This window comes from Gopherus flavomarginatus, chromosome 2 (assembly GCF_025201925.1).
Source record: "Gopherus flavomarginatus isolate rGopFla2 chromosome 2, rGopFla2.mat.asm, whole genome shotgun sequence".
In the NCBI taxonomy this organism is placed as follows: Eukaryota; Metazoa; Chordata; order Testudines; family Testudinidae; genus Gopherus; species Gopherus flavomarginatus.
The window spans coordinates 230,113,870-230,132,679 of record NC_066618.1 but is presented as its reverse complement, the minus strand read 5'-3'; the positions used below and the strand labels follow the sequence as shown (position 1 = coordinate 230,132,679).

At 44.1% G+C, this 18,810-nt stretch overlaps 1 protein-coding gene across 2 annotated transcripts; it reads right to left on the bottom strand.

The window, feature by feature from the left end:
* Window positions 1–5,983: 5,983 nt before the first annotated feature.
* On the bottom strand, window positions 5,984–8,326 carry LOC127044278 (transcription factor SOX-17-like). Of its 2 annotated transcripts, XM_050938902.1 has the most exons (3): window positions 8,273–8,322; window positions 7,829–8,240; window positions 5,984–7,250 (listed from the first exon to the last, which is right to left on the bottom strand). In XM_050938902.1, the coding sequence occupies exons 2-3, from the start codon at window positions 8,124–8,126 to the stop codon at window positions 6,349–6,351; spliced, it is 1,200 nt and encodes a 399-aa protein (XP_050794859.1). In that variant the 5' UTR covers window positions 8,127–8,240; window positions 8,273–8,322; the 3' UTR covers window positions 5,984–6,348. The 2 variants fall into 2 exon arrangements, with proteins under 2 accessions (XP_050794859.1, XP_050794858.1); XM_050938901.1 differs by having other exon boundaries at window positions 7,829–8,326.
* Between the last annotated feature and the right edge of the window lie 10,484 nt (window positions 8,327–18,810).

The following is an 18,810-nucleotide window of genomic DNA, read 5'->3' as shown; positions in this document are numbered from 1 at the left end:
GGCCCTGCCCCCTATCCAACCCCCCTGCTTCTCACCCCCTGATGCTTCCACAAGACTCCTGCCTCATCCACCCCCCCCCCGTTTCTTAACGGCCCCCTGGGCCCCCTACTCCTTTCCCCCCTCCCCTGACTGCCCCTGGAACTCCTGCCCCTGACTGCCCCGTGGCCCCATTCAACTCCCGCTCCTTCCTGACTGCCACCCAACTCCTGCCCCCATTCAACCCCCATGTTCCCCACCCTCTGACAGCCCGGACCCCTATCCATACCCCCGCCCCTGACCATCCCCCGAACACCCCTGCCCTCTATCCAACCCCTCCCCGCCCCTTACCCCGCTGCCTGGAGCACCAGTGGCTGGCGGCTGTACAGCCGCGCCTCCCAGAGCACCGGGACAGGCAGCCGAGCCGCCCGGCTGCAGCCAGCCAGGCAACCGCGCAGCGCAGAGCACCGGGTCAGGCCGGGCTCTGCATTAGTAAAATAATAACAATTTTAAAATTGTGTTTACACTATAATAGCCCCCAGAAACTTTCAAGAGCTGAACAGACATATAGGAGGGCTTGGTCCCTGACAGAAAGAGTTTACAAGCTTAGACCTTGTCTATACGAAAAACAAAGTTGCTTTGGGTGAAATTGAATTGATTTTAAATCTACCTAGCTAAATCAGTGCAAACCCCTGCTGTGGACCCACGCAAACCAATGTAAACCTGTTTATATCAAATTAGCTTAATACAGTAAAGTCTGTAGGAATTGTGTTTAAAGGATCGGAGCCTTTAATCTATAGCCCCCATAAAATCATCTCACTGATTTATATAGTCCTAAAGTGAAGACAGATCTGATTTAACTGTTCTCCCTAACATGGTTCTATAATTTAGATTGAGCCTAAATGTAACAAAATGGATAAGTCTGCGTTCAAGGCCTCATCAACACGGGAATTTTAATAAAAATGTCCCATCATTGCTAATCCCACTGCAACTACACCAATATTAGCAAAACTGGTGCAGACGGGTCTCCAGCTCCAGCAGCCATTTTCAGCACCAGGCTGATTTAATTGACCTGGTGTGGTGCTGTAAGTGATCTGTCAGAGCCCTCTACACTAGAGATTCCACTGTTGTTTACAGGGGTGCAACCTACACCTTTGTATTAGTATAACTGGACACTATTATTCTGCTGTGAGTAGCTTTTTGGGGTGAAGTTAATAAAACCCCTTCCCAGGCAACATAAATAAAACTGTAAAAAGGCTTTAAGGCTTGTGAATTTAAAGCAGAACAGCTATTCCCGATGTGCGTATAGAGTTATAACTAGTTCACTTTAAATTTATACCCTATCTTAATCCACATTTGTTTCTTTATGTAGACAAGATATACTCTTGACAATTAATTCGGAGTAAAGTAGATTGTGGATTTAAAGTGGATTAGCTATTCTGAATAACTCCACGTGTGGATGTGCTTATTCTGGAATAATAGGAGTGCCCTTTTCCCGATTACTTAAAAGTGGATTAAACTAAACCAGAACCAAGCAATTTTATTCTGGGATAAGAGAGTCCACACAGGCAGTTATTCCTAAATAGTTATTCTGTAATAACTCCCTGTGTAAACAACCGTTTATACTAGACAGGAGTGTTCACACAAGGGACTATCCGGTATAACTATATTGGTTTAAATTCACACCTTAGATTATACCGCCCAAACCTTCCTATATAGACAAGGCCTAAATCGTTTGGTTTTTTCTACCGATTTATTGAAATCTGTGCAGAACTGAGAGTACACCAGCTCTAACGGGGAAATTGGTAAAAAAATGTCAAGACTCACATGCACTCAACTACATAACACGGTATGTGCTTTACTGTGCCACGGAACTAGCGTGCTGTGATTGGGAACCTCAACAAGGTAGTTTTGTATAGATGAGTAATTAATTACTTGGTGTGGGATTTTTAAATAGGAAGAAGCCCAACCTTAATAACTTTGGGGTTAAAGTGGTCTTAATTAAGTTTCGAAATCCTACGACAGAGGTCACACTTCGTTTAAATAAATGGATTTAAGAAACTGACTTGCTAACGCTATTGTTTAGCTGGAGCCTTTTTTGTTCTCCAAAGGTTAGGTTAACCTGATTGCTGTATCTTTGCGAGTGAAAATATGAAAACTTCAAATTGCTAGATCTTTTTTCCCGGGCCGGGACTTACTTCTAATCCTGATGTTAAGGCAGTAGAGAGGCCTTTGTTTGTCTTTGGTTAGGAGGAAGGAGGAGATGGTAGGTATGAGCAGAAGACTGTGTATGCTTCAAGAGAACATTTAACATATTCTTTATGTAAATTGCTCCCCTGTCAGCAGGAGATCTGGCGTCTGACAGGATGGACCTTGAACTAAAGCAGGACTTGTCTTAGTAAATTACAAATCTGTCACAAACGCCTTCAAAGCATGATAACAAATGCTTAAGTGGTTAAATGTTAAGATCTTTCAACAAATTGTCCACGAACATTGCTCTTACCAATCAGAACTAAATTCACTTGGGCTGTTTTCCTGGGCTTTCAATAGTCACTTTCCATAAATAGCCTAGAGAACATTGTGTAACATTGTCAAAAGTGGCTACGTGATTTAGGAGCCTAATTTAAGTCTAATTTTCTGAAAGTCAAGGCGCAGGAACTGTTAGAAATGTTAGGCGGAGTGCGAGGGCAGTTCTCAGACATGCTATACTTTAAATTAACTTGACCAAATATTCAGAGTCAATTTTGAACTCCTAAAAGGGAGTATTTGGCGCCAGAAACCCGATTCTTACTCAAACAGGGAAGAGGAACTATATCAACTAAACCATGTATCAAATCGAATTAAAAAACAAGTCCCAAATTTCAGATGTCAAATACTCTAACTGTTGAGAAATTATCTACATACCAAAAATATTCATAGACGCTATCTGTCAAATGTTTGATTAGTGAATAAACATATTCATAAACTGTATACAGTTCCCCACCTACTCCTCCCTCCAAAAAAAAAGGCTACATTTATCAAATAACTCTCACCAGTAATTATTCCCAGCTCTATAATTGTTATGTAAACTTTTCTCACATTTGGTCATGGACATAATTTAAGTACATGACAAATATCAAAGTTCACCCAATTTTTTAACTATGTGAAAAGGCGGTGGCAATTTTAGGGAGGAGGTGGAGACAAGGAAAGGGATTCAACCCATACCTCAAAACAGCTAGAGATGTTGCTCCCAGTTTCCAAAAAACACAAAGCCACCTATTTATTTCCAAGCAATTTCAGACCCAGGGAAGAACCAGGACAATTTCTGCCAAAAACGACGGGTGACAATTGATTACTTGAAACTATTTTTCCATGCCTAGCTGTGGCCTGCATTATTAAAGGCACGGTACTTTTCCAGTATATTTGAGTATCATGTATATCTGTACTTAGGGACATTTCTCTAAACGTGATTTTTGATCAGACATGAATATCTGATTTTCTCATTGAGATTGCGAGGAATTTGACTGTTTTTACTGAATTTGTCTGAGTCGCTGAAATATCTGTGCAGGTTAAAAGCTCTATTTGCTTTTGCATTTTTATGCTGAAGTTTGCATGGGATCAGGGCATCCTAATTTATACTGAATTCTGCTCCTGGATCTGCTTGGAGAGGTGTTGAGTTGATCGCAACAGTCATGATTCTATCAACTCCAGCAGGCGCTTCAACTTGTATTATCCCTAGCTACTTGTGAATAACATGTACGCGTCTTGCTCTAGATAGCCAGTCCAAAATGGACTTCCTGCTAATTTCTTTATCTGACAGAAAACATTCAACGATATTTGGCTAAAATTGCAAGGTCTACATAGCTCATTCAATATAGTCACATCAAAAACTGCAATAAATAATCCTCCTCACACACACTTAATGTGAGCTAAGGACATTAATATCCTTCTGTAGGCTAATGATAAAACAGGTCCGCTATATTTTGCACGTACACAAATAGAGCAAAAAAAGGTCTGGATGCGCCTTTTCCAAAAGGCAGCATAGGAATAATTTGACATGCTTTGAAAATGTTTCCATTTTGGGTCCTTTTCACTCAGGACCATCATCGAGACATGGAGCTCTAATTTTTAGAGTAAAGCAGAGTGCCAGCGGATTGTAAAGTAAAGCAATGAAAAGTAAAATAATGCATCTTTTAAGAGTAGACTTTTTCCTTTCCCTCAAAGACCACACTGATTGGTGCCGAGCAGAGATTTTGCAAAAACATAGGCAATTTAGAATATTTAAATCCAACTGCCCACACAATCGAGTATTTAGAGGTATAAATTATCTAAATTGTGCCTGTAAATTCCAGGTGCAAAAAATGTAGGCAAATGGTAACATATGAAATCTGGTCCTAATTAATCTGTTTGAAAGGGCTTCCCCCTAATGATATGTACCAAATTGTGTTATTACTCCTAGGCAAACCCTATGTACGATGTGATATTTTTGCTTATATTAGGACAAATTAATTATCTGTAGAATTCCAAACACAAGGGATCTTCTCTCAGCTAACCTGAGTGAGGAGACACAGAATGGTGTGGAGTAAACAGCACACACAGTCACACCACTACTGCACAGTGAAAAGAGCAACAGGGAATGATGCCCACTATTTTAGGAATCTTGAGAGTAGAACATTGTACAAAGAAAGTGAGCTTTGTGTTCTACTTCAAAAGTTGCTACTATAATGAAGTGATATGCTACATTTCAGACATAACAACACACAACTGCCTTAGGGCCTGATCCAACATTCCTGGATCAGGCACTGTCTGCATCAGTTTTCAGGTAAAGGACACTATTTCATTTCACTGTCCAGATAAAAGTCAGGTGAATCATAGGCTAGCTAGACCTTCCCTCTCACCCCATCTCCAAGGGCTCTTCTCTGCCACTCATGGCTGGGGCAGTACAATACTTAAAATAGTGCCATTGATTTCACTGGGAGTGAAGTGTTAACTTAGGATAAATAAAGGAAGCAGAAGCCTGCCCCAAAACTGAATATGAATTTATAAATCCACCCCTACTTCCTCTTAGTTGAAAACATTTTCTGAAATTAAACATTTTAATCCTGTATAATTATGCATGTGTTTTTAACAGTAACACTGGAATGACCTCACGGAAAGGTTTTTCTATTTGAAGTGGCACTGACATATTTGCAAGGTCAGACCTAAATGGAGGAGTAATGCTTACCAGTAGGAACACTAACGTCTAAATGCCTGTTTTGACTTATTAATTGAATGCTCGGTTGCAAAAATAACAGCTTCCTGAATATTTGGGAACCAGCTATGGAAAAGTGAACTCTAGAAGCCTCCCATTTTAACACACTGTGTGGTTACAGTGTGTTAACTAAAGTACAATGTCAGATTTACGCTTGAGGGGACATTGACTCCCTTCAGTCTTTTCCCATAAGTGAATCCTCTTCCACATACACCGAAGACAGGTGTTCAGTCGCAGACTACATTATTTCTACATGAGCTAGTTGCATTTGTTGGTTGGCACTTTTAAAGAACAATCCTGTTCCCAATGAACTCAAGCATCTGGGCTATTCATTAGATGCGTGACCAAGAGCTTAAATATTTTGGTGTAATCTTTCCTTTCCCTTTTAACTTCAATTTCACAATATGCATACAGATAAAGCAGGTTATATTAAAATTTTTAAGTTCAGTTAGACTCAGTTAGCCTCTCCAAACCAAATCCCTTAAAAAAAAAACAGCATCTGAATTTTCTAAGAGAAAACAATATTTTGAGGGGATAGATATTTATCAAATCCTTCCGCCATTTAACTGAGATAAGACCAAGGGTTAAAAAAATAAAAATAAAAAGTCGTTTGACATTATCTCCGATTACTTATATTTAAGTACAATGAAGTTCTCTTTACTGTAAAGGCTTTCAATGAAAAGAGGACATTTATCTAAGTCATTGGCTACTAACTACCATATACATTAAAATACTAATCGTAGATGTAAGGAGCTATAAAAGTGAAAACATTTATTATTTTCCCTTTATTTGTAAAAAGTGCAAAATTAGTCTGTACAAAACCCAAATTCCATATGTATAAAACTGAACAGTCACAACATTTAAACAGCATCGTGAACTCTTCCAGGAGCTGATAAATTACAGTCCAACTGTGCAGCTATCTGAAATTTAAATAGTTTTTAACTTTCAGTTCAGGGTGAAACACTAGAATTGCACCACTTGGGGATCAAATGGAGAGCTGTCTTTCAAACCTTGAGCGGGTCTCTGTCACCTGTCAGTTCTCAAGATTCCAATAAATTACATAAATAGAAGCAAAGCACACACCCTTCTGTACAAGGCTGCCCATCACCAGGGAGCGAGAGCGCTGGGAGTGACCGTGTCTCTTAGGCATCTGGGTAAGAGCAGTAATACACAGCAGTACTCGCATCCGAAACCACCGAGGAGATGGGCCCGTGGGCGTCCGGCGAGGCCAGGCCGGCGTCGTGGCCCGGGAAGTGGAGCCCTAGCTCGGGCTTGCAGGCGAAGTGCAGGTACTGCTCGAACTCGGTGCGATCCACGTCGCCCAGCAGCTCGTCCTGCGACAGGTGCTCCAGCGGCTCCCTGCACTGCTGCGCCTCGGGCGGCGGCGAGGGCTGGCAGGGCTGCGGCAGCAGCTGGGGAGCGCGGGCCTGGCCGGCGGGCGGGCACAGCTGCCCGTAGTAGGCGTGCAGGGGGCCCTGGCAGCCCAGCAGGCTCTGCAGGGAGCTGAGCTGCCCCAGCGGCTCGGCGCGGGGCAGGTGCCTGCGGAGCGCGGCGCTGGCCTGGCTCTCGGCCCCGTGCGCCGGGTACTCGGCCGCGGCGTAGCCGTAGGGCGCCAGCTGACACTCGTCCTGCAGGGGCGGCGTGAAAAAGGCCGGCTCGCTCTCCGCCGCGTCCAGCGGGGACGGGTCCGGGGTCGGCAGGTTGTAGCCGTCGAAAGCGGCAGCCAGGGGCTGGCAGTCCCGGTAGTGGCCCAGCGCCGGGGGCAGCGCGCTCTGCACGGCGGGGTAGCCCTGCTCCGGGTAGGGCAGCGCCAGGCTCTCCACGCACATCCTGCTGCCCTCGCTGGGCAGCCCGGCGCCCGGCGCCTCCGCCAGCCCGTGCGCCAGGAAGCCGCTTTCCACGCGCTTCAGGCGCTTCACCTGCTTCCGCCGGCGCGGCCGGTACTTGTAGTTGGGATGGTCCTGCATGTGCTGCACCCGCAGCCGCTCCGCCTCCTCCACGAACGGCCGCTTCTCCGCCAGCGACAGCGCCTTCCAGGCCTTCCCTGCGGGGCGACAAACCGCGTAACCCTGCGGCTCTTCCGTGCGCCTCCCGTGCGCCCCCACCCAGCACCTGGCCGCCTGCGCCCGGCCGCCTCCATCCCCCCAATGCGCCCCCACCCAGCACCTGGCCGCCTCCACCGCCCCTTCCCCCTCCGGCGCCCGGCCGCCTCCATCCCCCCAGTGCGGCCCCCCAACGCCCGACCGGCTCCATACCCCACTACCCACCCCGTGCGCCCCCACCCAGCCCCCGGCCGCCTGCACCCCCGCACCCACCTCGGGGACACCCCCCCCGCGCAGCCCCCATTTCCTCCACCCCCCGCCTCGAGCTCCCCTAGCTAACCCAGTCCCCGGGCGAGGGGCATTGGCCACTCCTCCCATACCCTCTGCCCCCAGCGCACCAGCCCCGGCTCCAGTCCTCGCCCGCGGGGCAGGTACCAGCAGCACTCGGTAATTTTCCCTCCACGCCGCTCGCAGAGGGCGGGGACCATCCCCCACTCCGCAGCTCCGGGCCAGGCTGGGGCAGGTGGGCGGAGAAGCCCCCCGGCCCGGCTCAGGGGCCGGCTCACTAGCGGACACTCACCCAGCATCTTGCTGAGCTCCGCGTTGTGCAGGTCCGGGTTCTGCTGCGCCAGCCGCTTGCGCTCGTCCTTGGCCCACACCATGAAGGCGTTCATGGGCCGGCGGATGCGGGACTCGCTTTTGGCCCGGCTGCTCGCAGCCCCCGCCGGGGCCGCCTCACTCTTCACCTTGGCGTCTGCCAGGGGGCTCAGGGACTCTGCCCACTGGCACGGGCCCAGGGCCGGCATCATGATGGGGAGCGAGCACCTTGCCTGCGTCTGGTCGTCGCTGCTGGCGTATCCCGCATCGGGGCTGCTCATCTCGGGGCAGCCGGGCCGGAGCCACCGGGAGGAGCCGGCCTCACCCGGACCCGCCTCCGACCCCTCCCCGGGCAACAGCTGGCAGGAAAAGAACCGTCTGCTCCGAGCAGCCCCCTCTCCCCTGGCTCGGCTGGGGCAGCAGGGACAGCTCCCCTGGCAGGCTGGGCGCGGGGACGCCGCTGATTGAAGCAGGGGCTCAGTGAGGGGGGGGCCACAGGCTCACTGCTGGCAGCTGTCAGAGCGCGGCCCTATTTACCCAGAGCCGCGTCCAATGGCGGGGCGGGGGCGGGGTCTGGGCTGGGAAGGTGACGGGGGGCTCGATGCTCTGAGCAGGGAATGGAAGAGTCCCAGCCCCGCCCTTTCCAGCGACTCTTTACCTGTGCAGGTTACAAGACAGCGCCGGGCGGGGACGGATTTTTCCAGGATTCAGATCAGAATGCGAGGGGAAAGAGCGCCTATGGGTATATGCTCTATTGTGAGAAATCCCTTTTTAAAACTATGTAAACTCATTTGTAACACAGTTGAATGTATCCTAGTAATAATTATTATATCGCTGATGGCTTGAACTGGGACCAAACAAGAGCAGCACCTATTGGATAGGCATTGTACGAACACTGAATCCTAAGTGCTCCCCAAGAACTTGTAATATAAATAGTCAAGACAGAGAAATATTAGGAAAAGGGATAAACCATAAAAGCAGAGCCATCAATATGATGGCACAAACTTCACGTTAGCTCCACCATTTTTAAATTTTAGGTAGTGTTTGGGTGGGAGGGGATTATCTAAATCATTAGCAAAATTTGATACCTCTTTTCTCTAAATTTCGTAACTAGCACAGAAATTTCCAGCTTAGTAGCCTAGGGAAGGAACATAGTTCACATGTAGGTTAAAGGGGCATCTCAGTACTTTGCATCCAGTGAACAGCTCATTAAATTAAAGCCTGTAACCTCACATCAATTTTTCCTTCTTGTAGTCCGTACAAACAATAGATTTTCAGTGATGTGTTTTCAATACATACAGCCTGGACGTGGTAATATAACGCCCAACACTTGTTTTCACTTTACAATAGTCCTTTCACAGTATTTAGAAGTATGGTGAACATACCATGCTCCTAACATGAATATATGAGGTAAACAACTGTGAAGTAAATATACATCGCTGGGTATTTTGCAAACATAAACATAAAATCAGATCACATAGAGATATGAATTATATTTATATATATATATATATATTCGATTGTGTGTTCATGTGGCATACAAGGTCATCAAAATTACAACTTTTTCATAAAGCCTCAGATTAATGTTTGCATTGTTATATGGCGCTATTAAATGCATGAATGCTTATCTTAGAACAGCGCCGAGCTTTAAACATAAGATCAAAGAGGCTTATTTGGTTAAGGACACCTTTGTTTGGACAACAGCTATAGGCAAATAATCTCACACTACATGAATCCTCTCCTGAATTCATGAATGAACTCAGCCTCGCCTTTAATGAAATCCAGCGTTTCATGTTTCCTGTAAAATAAGAATCTATTCCTTTAAAATTGAAATATCTAGTAGAGATTCAAGAAAGCAATACCTTGAGATGCCCTACTGTGACCGAAGTAACTAACTTTTGTGATTGCCTTTTGGGCCCATTCTTGGTTTTGTATCCCCTTTTCTAAAGCCATAGAAATGCTTAGATTTCTCATGTATCTGTTATAAATTATTGTGTTAGGACGTTGTGTATTTCCCTGTCGCAAAGATTCCAACCCTTTACCAATGGGCTAGTTTCAGTAACATCCTTACAAAGAATAACACATTTTGGGCATCCCCCATCTGAATGTTTGTTCGAGCCGAGAAAGTTTGGGAACGGAACAGACAAAACTGAGAAGTATCAAGGGCAAGATTTTAAATGTATCTCTGTCTCTTTGGCTCGTGTGGCAGATGCTACAAAAATTGTTAGGAAAATAAGCTGCTTTTTATAAATAGCCGCAAACTGTCCCAGTACCAAAATAATCTTTCCACATTATATATTTAAAATTAGTTTTAAAATAGATTCAATAATCTAGATATTTTAATTTTGCCCGCAAAAATGCTTTATTATAGTATAATTGATTACAACAATCAGAAATGCCTATTAGAATTAAAATTTCAAGAGTTCAAATAGAAACTATTGCGCTAACTCCCGTACTCTCTCCTTAAGTCTTTCTCCCTTCCTGTTCTTTTTTTTTTAAATATGGTCATCATCCATTTGTGGCTGCGACTTTAATATTGTGCCCAGTCTGGATGTGCTGGTGACCCTGGACCCCTCAGAGTCCTAAGCTAGGAGTTTAGTAGCTTCTCAGCAATGAGTCACATATTAGTGGAGTACTGGAAAAAAATGGGGAAAAATATTTTTTATCTGGATTAATTTAACGCGACGGGAAAATGTACACCCCTTTCATTGCACATTGGTGAATATTCAAAGTAGGAGTGGAAAGCAAGATAACTTAAAATTAAAAGAGAAAGCGAACGATTAGCTCCCAACTGATCTGCTGCTGATTGTATTTCGAGGACTGATTTAAAACCTTTTGGCGTGAATAGACTTCCATTGACTTCGGATCAATCGCCCACTGCATTGGGGCCCAGTCCTTATGATTTAGTTCAGACGAAATTCCTACCTTCTGCAGGATCTGACCCCTGGAAGAGAGTATATTCAAGCAATAATTTTCAAATTCTAGGACAGCACAAGTACTTTGGGGAACATGCAACTTCAAGAGGAAGAAATTCTGCGCAGCAAACATTTTAATAGCTCTGCAAATTTAGTGAATGACTATATATAAAATTCACGGCAGCATTTCTGCAATTTCTGCAATTCCTATGCTGCAATTTCTAGCATAGGCGAAAACGTCTATTCATATAATGAACATGAGGTCATGAAATAAGCAAACCGCCGCTGACTTTGCTTGGGAGATTTGTGCAAACAGTTTCTACAGCTCGTTGATCTGGGATCAAAGGGAATATAAAGTGTGTTTTGAATCCAAGCCGAGAAAGTAAAAGCTTGCTGATTTGTATGGAAAATTTGGCAGTGTGTGACCCTTCCAGTGCGTTTGGTGTCATGGATAGATTATCCACCCCACCCCCCGTTCTGTTTGACTGTGTGCATGGTTCGTTCCTGAATTCCAGTCCCAACCTATTTACACCAAACCATCCTGACGACTGAGATTGAATTGAATTAGAAAACATCAAGTTGTGCCCACTGCTAAACTTCGTTTTCCTTAGGAGTTACTACAGCAGCCTCTACTTGTGACTATGTGCATCCCAAAACCTTCATCCTCACGCGAACCGGGGGCGGGGACTGGGGGGGGGGCTGTCATTCGTCAACTTTCCCAACCTAACAATGCCACCGAGAGTTCAGCTTTCTGATTTATTGACCTTTTAAACTTGCGAATATAAAAGTGTGTGTGAGGTAACGAACGGGGGTGGGGGGATTCTTCAGCAAAGATGTGTTTCTATTTCAGTTCCATTACAAAATGTAGTGTTGGAAGTGGTGCTCCCAGCGTTATCAGAGTCGACCACAAATGCCACATGAAAAGCAGCAAACATCCGGAGGGTTTCCTGCAAATCGCGCTGTTTCTCAAGACAAGAACTTTGTGTGCGTGCGTGCGTGTGTGTGTGTGTATTTAAAAGGAACAATCGTGCACATCGGTACAGCACTTACAGTCGATGCTCACAGCAATCAAAGCAACACTGCCTGAACATACTGCAACGTAGAGAAATGCCATTTTGGGGTTGTAGGTTAGAAAAATAAGAGAGAAGACATAAGAATGTTAAAATAAAAACTACAACCATTTGTTCTTTGCTAACCAATGAATAAAGCAGTTGGTTGGTGTGTATCAGTTTAAACTACCAAAGCCGTAATCTCTCTCTCTCACACAGACACAGACACACACCCACCCACCCAGGAGCTGTCTGTCCATATCCGTATATAGCTTCCAGAAGGAACGCAGTAACGCAGGGCTTGGCCGTTTGTATGAATAGACAATAGCTCGGAGAACAAGCTAAAACAATAACGTCCTTGCACACATACAAGTTTGTTGGGTGTGGGTTTTTCCCCTTTCTAAAAGAAAGAAACCGTCTCCCCTTCGGGCTGGGAAGGAAGGGCCTTTGCAGAGTGTAGCAGGGTGCCGCACAGATCCGAGGAGGGACTTTCTACGCCCAAGGTAAGCGCACTTTCCCACCCCAGGAAGGACCGGGCTTGCCCCCAGGTACAGCGCTGCACGGTCTGCCCAGTGCAGACTGCTCTCGGAAAGCGGCTCTGCCGGCACTCTGGGTCGGACAAGCCCCGAGCCTTGCGGATCGCGGTTCGGGTGGGTTAGGTGACGCGTTCAGGCCCAGCAGGTACATCTGCGCCCCCACAGCCGCCGCCGCCAGAGATCAGAGCTCCAGGAAGCCGCGGCTGGGAGGGCGACGTGCTCAGGCGAGGGGAGGCTCAAGCTGTCTAGTCCCTCTGTGCCCCCCGCCCCGGCGCGCTGCCGCTGGGGTTCCGGGCAGGACTGGGGGCTGCAGCCCGCGCCCGTAGGCTGGGAAGGAGGAAATGCGTTGTTTGTTCCCGCGCCTCCGCCCGGCCCTCGCCGCTGGGCTGCAGGGTTCCTCCCACCCGAGCCCCAGCCGGCGCTGCGTTTCCCAGAGGAGCCGGGGGCTCGGCTCCGGCCCCCTCTCACTCCGGTGTCACCACTCCCTTGCGGTCCCTCAAGCTGCTCCCGACTGACACCGGTGTGAGTCAGATCGGGTTCCCCCGGGGAGCGGAGACCCACCCAAGCTGCAGCTCCGCCAGCCCCTAAACCACGCTGAGCCTTCCCAAGGCCGGAGCCAGCCCAGAGCAGAGCTGCGCCCTTCTGCCGCCCAAGCTGCGGCTCCCTGCTCTCCTGCCTCCCAGCTTTAATATAAGCTACCCTTGGCCTGGCCAGTTCTCTGCGGTGAGGCTGCTGTTACCAATTGGCAAGTTGCAACCAAACACATTGGACCAGATTTCGATTGCAATTACTGCAGTGTAAATCCAGAGAAATTCCACTGACTTCAGGTGGATTCCTCTGGATTTACACCGGCCCCTCTTTGCATCAATCTCTGCCAAACCCAGTCACACATTAGCCAAGTGTATCTGTCCCATTGGATTTGGTACTGCACCACGGAGATGACTATAATAACCTCCTTCCTCCTCTTGGTAGCATTACACTCCTTCAGTGGTATAAAGGCAAGGAGTTGGTGGGAAGTGATTTTCTGAAACCCGTTTTGATCAACTGAAGTCAAATCTTGGGTATTTTGGAAGACTTCAGGTGCCAAAGAGCTTCTCTCTTTTCCTTTTTCTTTGGAGATTTGATAAACTTTACAGTTAATCGATTTTTATCTTTTTAAATGAGGGGCACCAGGTACCTTTTGAAGAAGGGGGTTGATAGAAATGGCTAGGTCCAGGCATTATAAAGCAGAGATAGGACAAAAGAGAGAATTTTTTCCCCTGTGATCTGAGGGAAAATTTTCAAGTGCCTAAATGACTTAGCAGCCTAAAGTTCCACTTTCAGAAGTGATTTAATTGCCTAGATTAATGAGAGTTTTATGTGCTTTTGAAAGTTTTACCCTGATCAATTATATTTAAAGCCAAGGCATGTATTGTATTTGGAGCCAAGGTAGCTCCATGTAAGTCATTGTCAAAACTGTAATTCACTTAATTATGGGCAGGATCAGGCCCAGAAATAGCAACTCCAAGTTGGTGACAGATACATCTAGTCCCAAGGCCCATCCTTCATTTTATTCTTAAATGTGCCAGTTAGCTCATTCTTGTTCAATCTGACTACATTTTGTAAACTTTCCTTTACCACTGTCACCCCACTGTTCTTCAATTTGGGAACTGGTCTTTGAAAGACTGAAAGGTAATGGAAGATTTGGGGCCCATCAATCAACTTGTATTTTTAAATGCATTTCTGCTTCTGAAAATTAGATTTCACACTCAGACACACACTAAAATGGTTATCAAAATGGATGTATGTCTTAATTTATTAGCCAACTCGTTTCACTTAAACAAAACTGTGAAAGTTAGGGGTTTTAAACATTATTATTCTTAATATATCATATAAGTCATAGGCATTTGTGCATAATACAATAAATAAATAATTTTTAAAAAACACAACTCCAAAAAAAGTCACAAATTTTAAAAACAAATTAAAAGCCACAAGAATAACCCTTCTCTAGAATCAGTTACACCTTGCAAATCACCACCCAGTAAAAATTAGTTTAAAAACCCCTACATGTATGGCCATATTCTGCTTGTACTTACACTGGAGCTACTCCAGATTTATGCAACTGTACCTACAAGCAGAATCTAGCTCACATAATAGAACTTTTTCAGTTAACAAATTGTTTAGTTTATGGCTTAGAGAAATGCAATTCAAATAACTTTGTGAAAGTGAAAAGTTGATCCGGATTCCATTGATAAAGAATATAGTGTAAGGTCTATGCTATCAAAGAGGAAACTAATTTCACTCAAAAGTCACAAGAATGAATGTTCTACAAAGTTCACTGCAAGGGCTGCTGTACTATTGATAATCCTTTACTGTATGTTTATCACTGCTTTCTTTGGTAGACAGTGACACTTTTACAATATATGTTAAGTCCACTCTGCTGTGTCAAAATGAAATTTTCAACTAATACACAGGGGAAAAGGAAATGTGTTTTGAGTGAAGTAGCTACCATTCTATTATGCAGTTATTTAAATTACAGAACAGGTGATCTGCTGCTAGTATTTTAACTGAAGTTTGTAAGTGATACCAAAAAAATGCAAAATTTGGGATCATTGGTTCAAATCTTTAGATGGTTTACCATCTTTTTTTGTTGTGATAGTCACTAGGACTGAGCATGGGATCAGAAGAAAAAAGAATAGCTCTAAACCTTCAAAGCTAAAACAGAAACAAATCTTTCTACAGTTTGGATAGTACTGAGATTGAAAAATATTTTTCATTTTCCAATAAACCACTGCTTTCTTGGTTCTAAAAAAGTGCTGAAATACAATAATAAATAAATAAATAATATTAATAATAACAATAAAAGATTTTCTGGGGTATTTCTTGGTCAGAAATTAGAAATATTGGAAATCTCACCAAAAACCCCTGTCTTTTCATTTCCAGATGAGCTATGTATACCCAAGAGATTTGGACAAGAATCCATTTAATGCTGTAGGCTACAACTGAAACCCAGAACAGGTGCACCATGGTTGAGAACATTTTGCTTTTATGTTGTGATTCCATTGAGTAATTTAAACCATTCTTAGCCGTTTTCTATATCTAAAGAATTAAATATAGGAGTATGAAAAATCAGAAAGATGTTGAAATTATGAATTTTTCTGTAGTTTTTTGGTAGTTCTTAAGTATCAATAAAGTTAATTTCATCTTACTAACTTCAGTATAACTCCCAACTAATAGTTTCCAACTTTTAATGGTTACAGTGAAATGATACATATTGTTAAAAAGGGAATATACATAATTGCACATGAACTCTACTTAAACAGTAAAATTGATCACATTCCCATTACAATTGCCAAATTCCTACTGATCTCCATGGCCAAACATCTACTGACTTCACTGGATGCAGAGTCAAGCCCCATGTTTCTTTACAAAGAACCCAACATTATTTGCAATGTTCTAAGCATCGTCAAATTTCATTGTCAGTTGGTGCTGAGGCAACGCTACACCTCATAAGATCATGCCCAAAGCAGCCAAAAAGTCTCTCAAAAAGAGTAACAATTGCAAAAGTTTCCAAAATAATTTGGGCCATTGAAGTATTTTAAACTAGTTACTCGTTACTTGAGTTTTAGATTTTTCTAGAAATCTGGCTGAAGTTTGCATCTACTTCTCTTCCACGATCTATTTGTGTTTGAAGAAAGTCAGGGGGCTGAAAAACTCCTGTGTCCACTCCCTCCAACATCACCTTTCATATCTGCACAGTGCTCTTTGAAGGGTGTTTGCAGAAGGGATGAGACAGCAATTATCACATGGAGCCATAAGCTAGAAAAGAGGAACATAAACAAAACCCACTCATTAGCTACCCAGAGAAAAAAAAGAAAGATAGATTCCTCTACTCCAAGTGCAAATAACCTGCAAGTAGATTGTCTTTACCCAACTATCTTCACTCAGTTTACTAATTCCAACAAGATAGGCTGCCTGGCTCAAGATGAAACTACTGTATTATCCTCAGTTCAGAGGCTAAGGCACCCGATTACTTCACTGGACTTTCAAGTTCTGGTGTTTTAGGCTCAGATCCAATGGTGTCACAAATAAAAATGAATTTGCTGTCAACTTCTGGTCCATACAGAATATAAGTCTACATCACAAAACTGAATGATTTAGAACAGTTGGTAGTGGAGGTCCCATTGTCACAGATCCAGATGAAGTGGCTTTAGGATAGAATTTACCCAATGCATATGTGAGGTATGGATAAAACTCAGCCCTACATCGTAAGACCTGGGGCACTTTGGATTCACAAAGCAAGGGAGGTAACTATAGCATTTTAGTCTTTGGCAGTATAGTTGCTGTAATATACATGCTATGAAGAGCAGAGCAGATCTCTACCAATTACTTCAAAGCACCATGCTGTAAACACAGGAAGAAAATAACACCTATAAGCATGAGATCAGCTGAGTAATGTTTATAACGATTCATTTGGCCAGGTAGTGCAAAGCATGGTGGTGAGTTAGTGATGTGAGAGCTGGAACTGAAAAGCATCAAACTCATCTCATGCAGGGCCCAAACATCTATCAGATGCTCCCTCCAAATCTCCCATGCCACCAAGGGGAAACTGCTCTCCATTTTAGCCCTCTGCTTGAGCTGGGGAGACTGCCAGCAGCAGCCCATCTCAGCAATCAAAGAAGATGCATTCCCTCATATGGTAGTTGATAGAAATGTCACTTTAAAGATGCTCTGAAACCATAAGTCCTGTACAAGAATCTAGACAAGACAAGTAGACAAACCATTCAGCCTCCACCAGAGGGAGCCCACTGCCCCCAACATACTAATCACCCCACAGACAGAGACCAAAGTATGACCAACGAGCTACCAGCAGAGGCCACAAAGCAACCTATCTATAACCACTATTGCTGCTGAGCAACAGCTGCCAGGTACAGCCGCCATGTAATAAAGTACTGTGGATGGGGAAGCACTGTGGGCTGAATAATAGGAACAGATTGATGGACGTTGGTCCTATTGAAGCACAGGGGATAGGTGGGTATGGGCCCACCCACACCTAAATGCTTTTCCCCCCAGCTTATAGAGAGGAGCCACCGGACCCAGGCATCAACGAGTCACATGGGACAAGAAATGAAAAACCAGGGGCAGACTATATTGGTGAAAAAAGTGTTTTTATAGCAGCATAACAGTGTCTACACTAGGGCTTTTGCCAATATAGAAATATCATTAAAAAAATCTAACTGATATTATATTGGCAAAAGTTTCTTGTGTAAACTTAGCACAGATACTTCTTTGTTGTTGTGTGTTGGGTTTTTGTTTGTTTGTTTGTTTGTTTAAAGCAGTGGTTCTTAACCTTTACTGTAGCCTGCACCCCTTTGGTTCTCAAATTATGTTCTTGCACCCCTACAATTAGCTTAAAAACTTGAAAATAATTTTTTGTTTGTATATTATATTGCTTGTATATTACAGTAATGGTTAAAAATGTATAATGTTAATAAATACATAGGTTTGATGAAACAAAGTAGTTGTACTTATGTTTCTGTGCTTAATTTGTATTTTTGATGATCTACCTTCTAAAAAAATCTGGCTTGTCTCGCACCCCCAGAAAGGGCATCTTGCACCTCCAGGGGGTGCGTGCACCTCAGGTTAAGAACCACTGGTTTAATGAATGATCGGCCATAAATGCCCATTTCTTAACTAATTATTAAATAACATATTTCTTTAAGGTCTTGTCTATATATTTTGGGATTCAGCTACAGCTGACCAGCAGCCAGTTTAGCTGCACCAGCACAAACCTGCAACATAGACAAGTAAAATCACAAACTTCATTGGTTAAGTTTACCCCAGTTCCAAGCAAAAGTAAGCTTCAGCAGTGCAGATCATAACTTTCCTTGTGTATATTCCAAGTCTGCGTCAGTGCCACTACCCCTGTTGTTGGCCACTACTGGCTGATGGTCTAATTCGAAGTACTGACAAGGCCTAAGAAGCAAAAGAGACTTGGTTCTCAAGTCCTTGGGCAACTATTGCACAACTAACTATACCTAATTCTTAGGGTTTGCTGTCCAGACCAAAGCCCATGTAGCAACTCTAAAATACAACACTAGTCAAAACTCACTTTAAGTGTTGTTATAATTAATTCAGCTCTACAGCCATCTTTGGAAAGGTGCAATAGCTGTTAAAATATATGTAGCTTTCACTCATTTCCACCTTAGCTGCCCTACCAACTTTCCAATTCTTTGAGTTTGGGCCCTATGCTGTGCTACTATCTAGCCAGTGCAATCAGTCCCTCACTTTCAGGAGCACCAAATTCATCTGAAATTAAAACAAAAAGATAAGATAAAGTTACTTAGTTACTAAATCACATACAGATCTGGGTAGAGAATGTGGAAAAACCATCAAACAATACTGCTTGTTAAGTTTAAGTCTATGGGCAACTCTCAAGTGAGCTCTTTTTATTCAGTAAATAAGATTGTGAAATATTCGATGGAC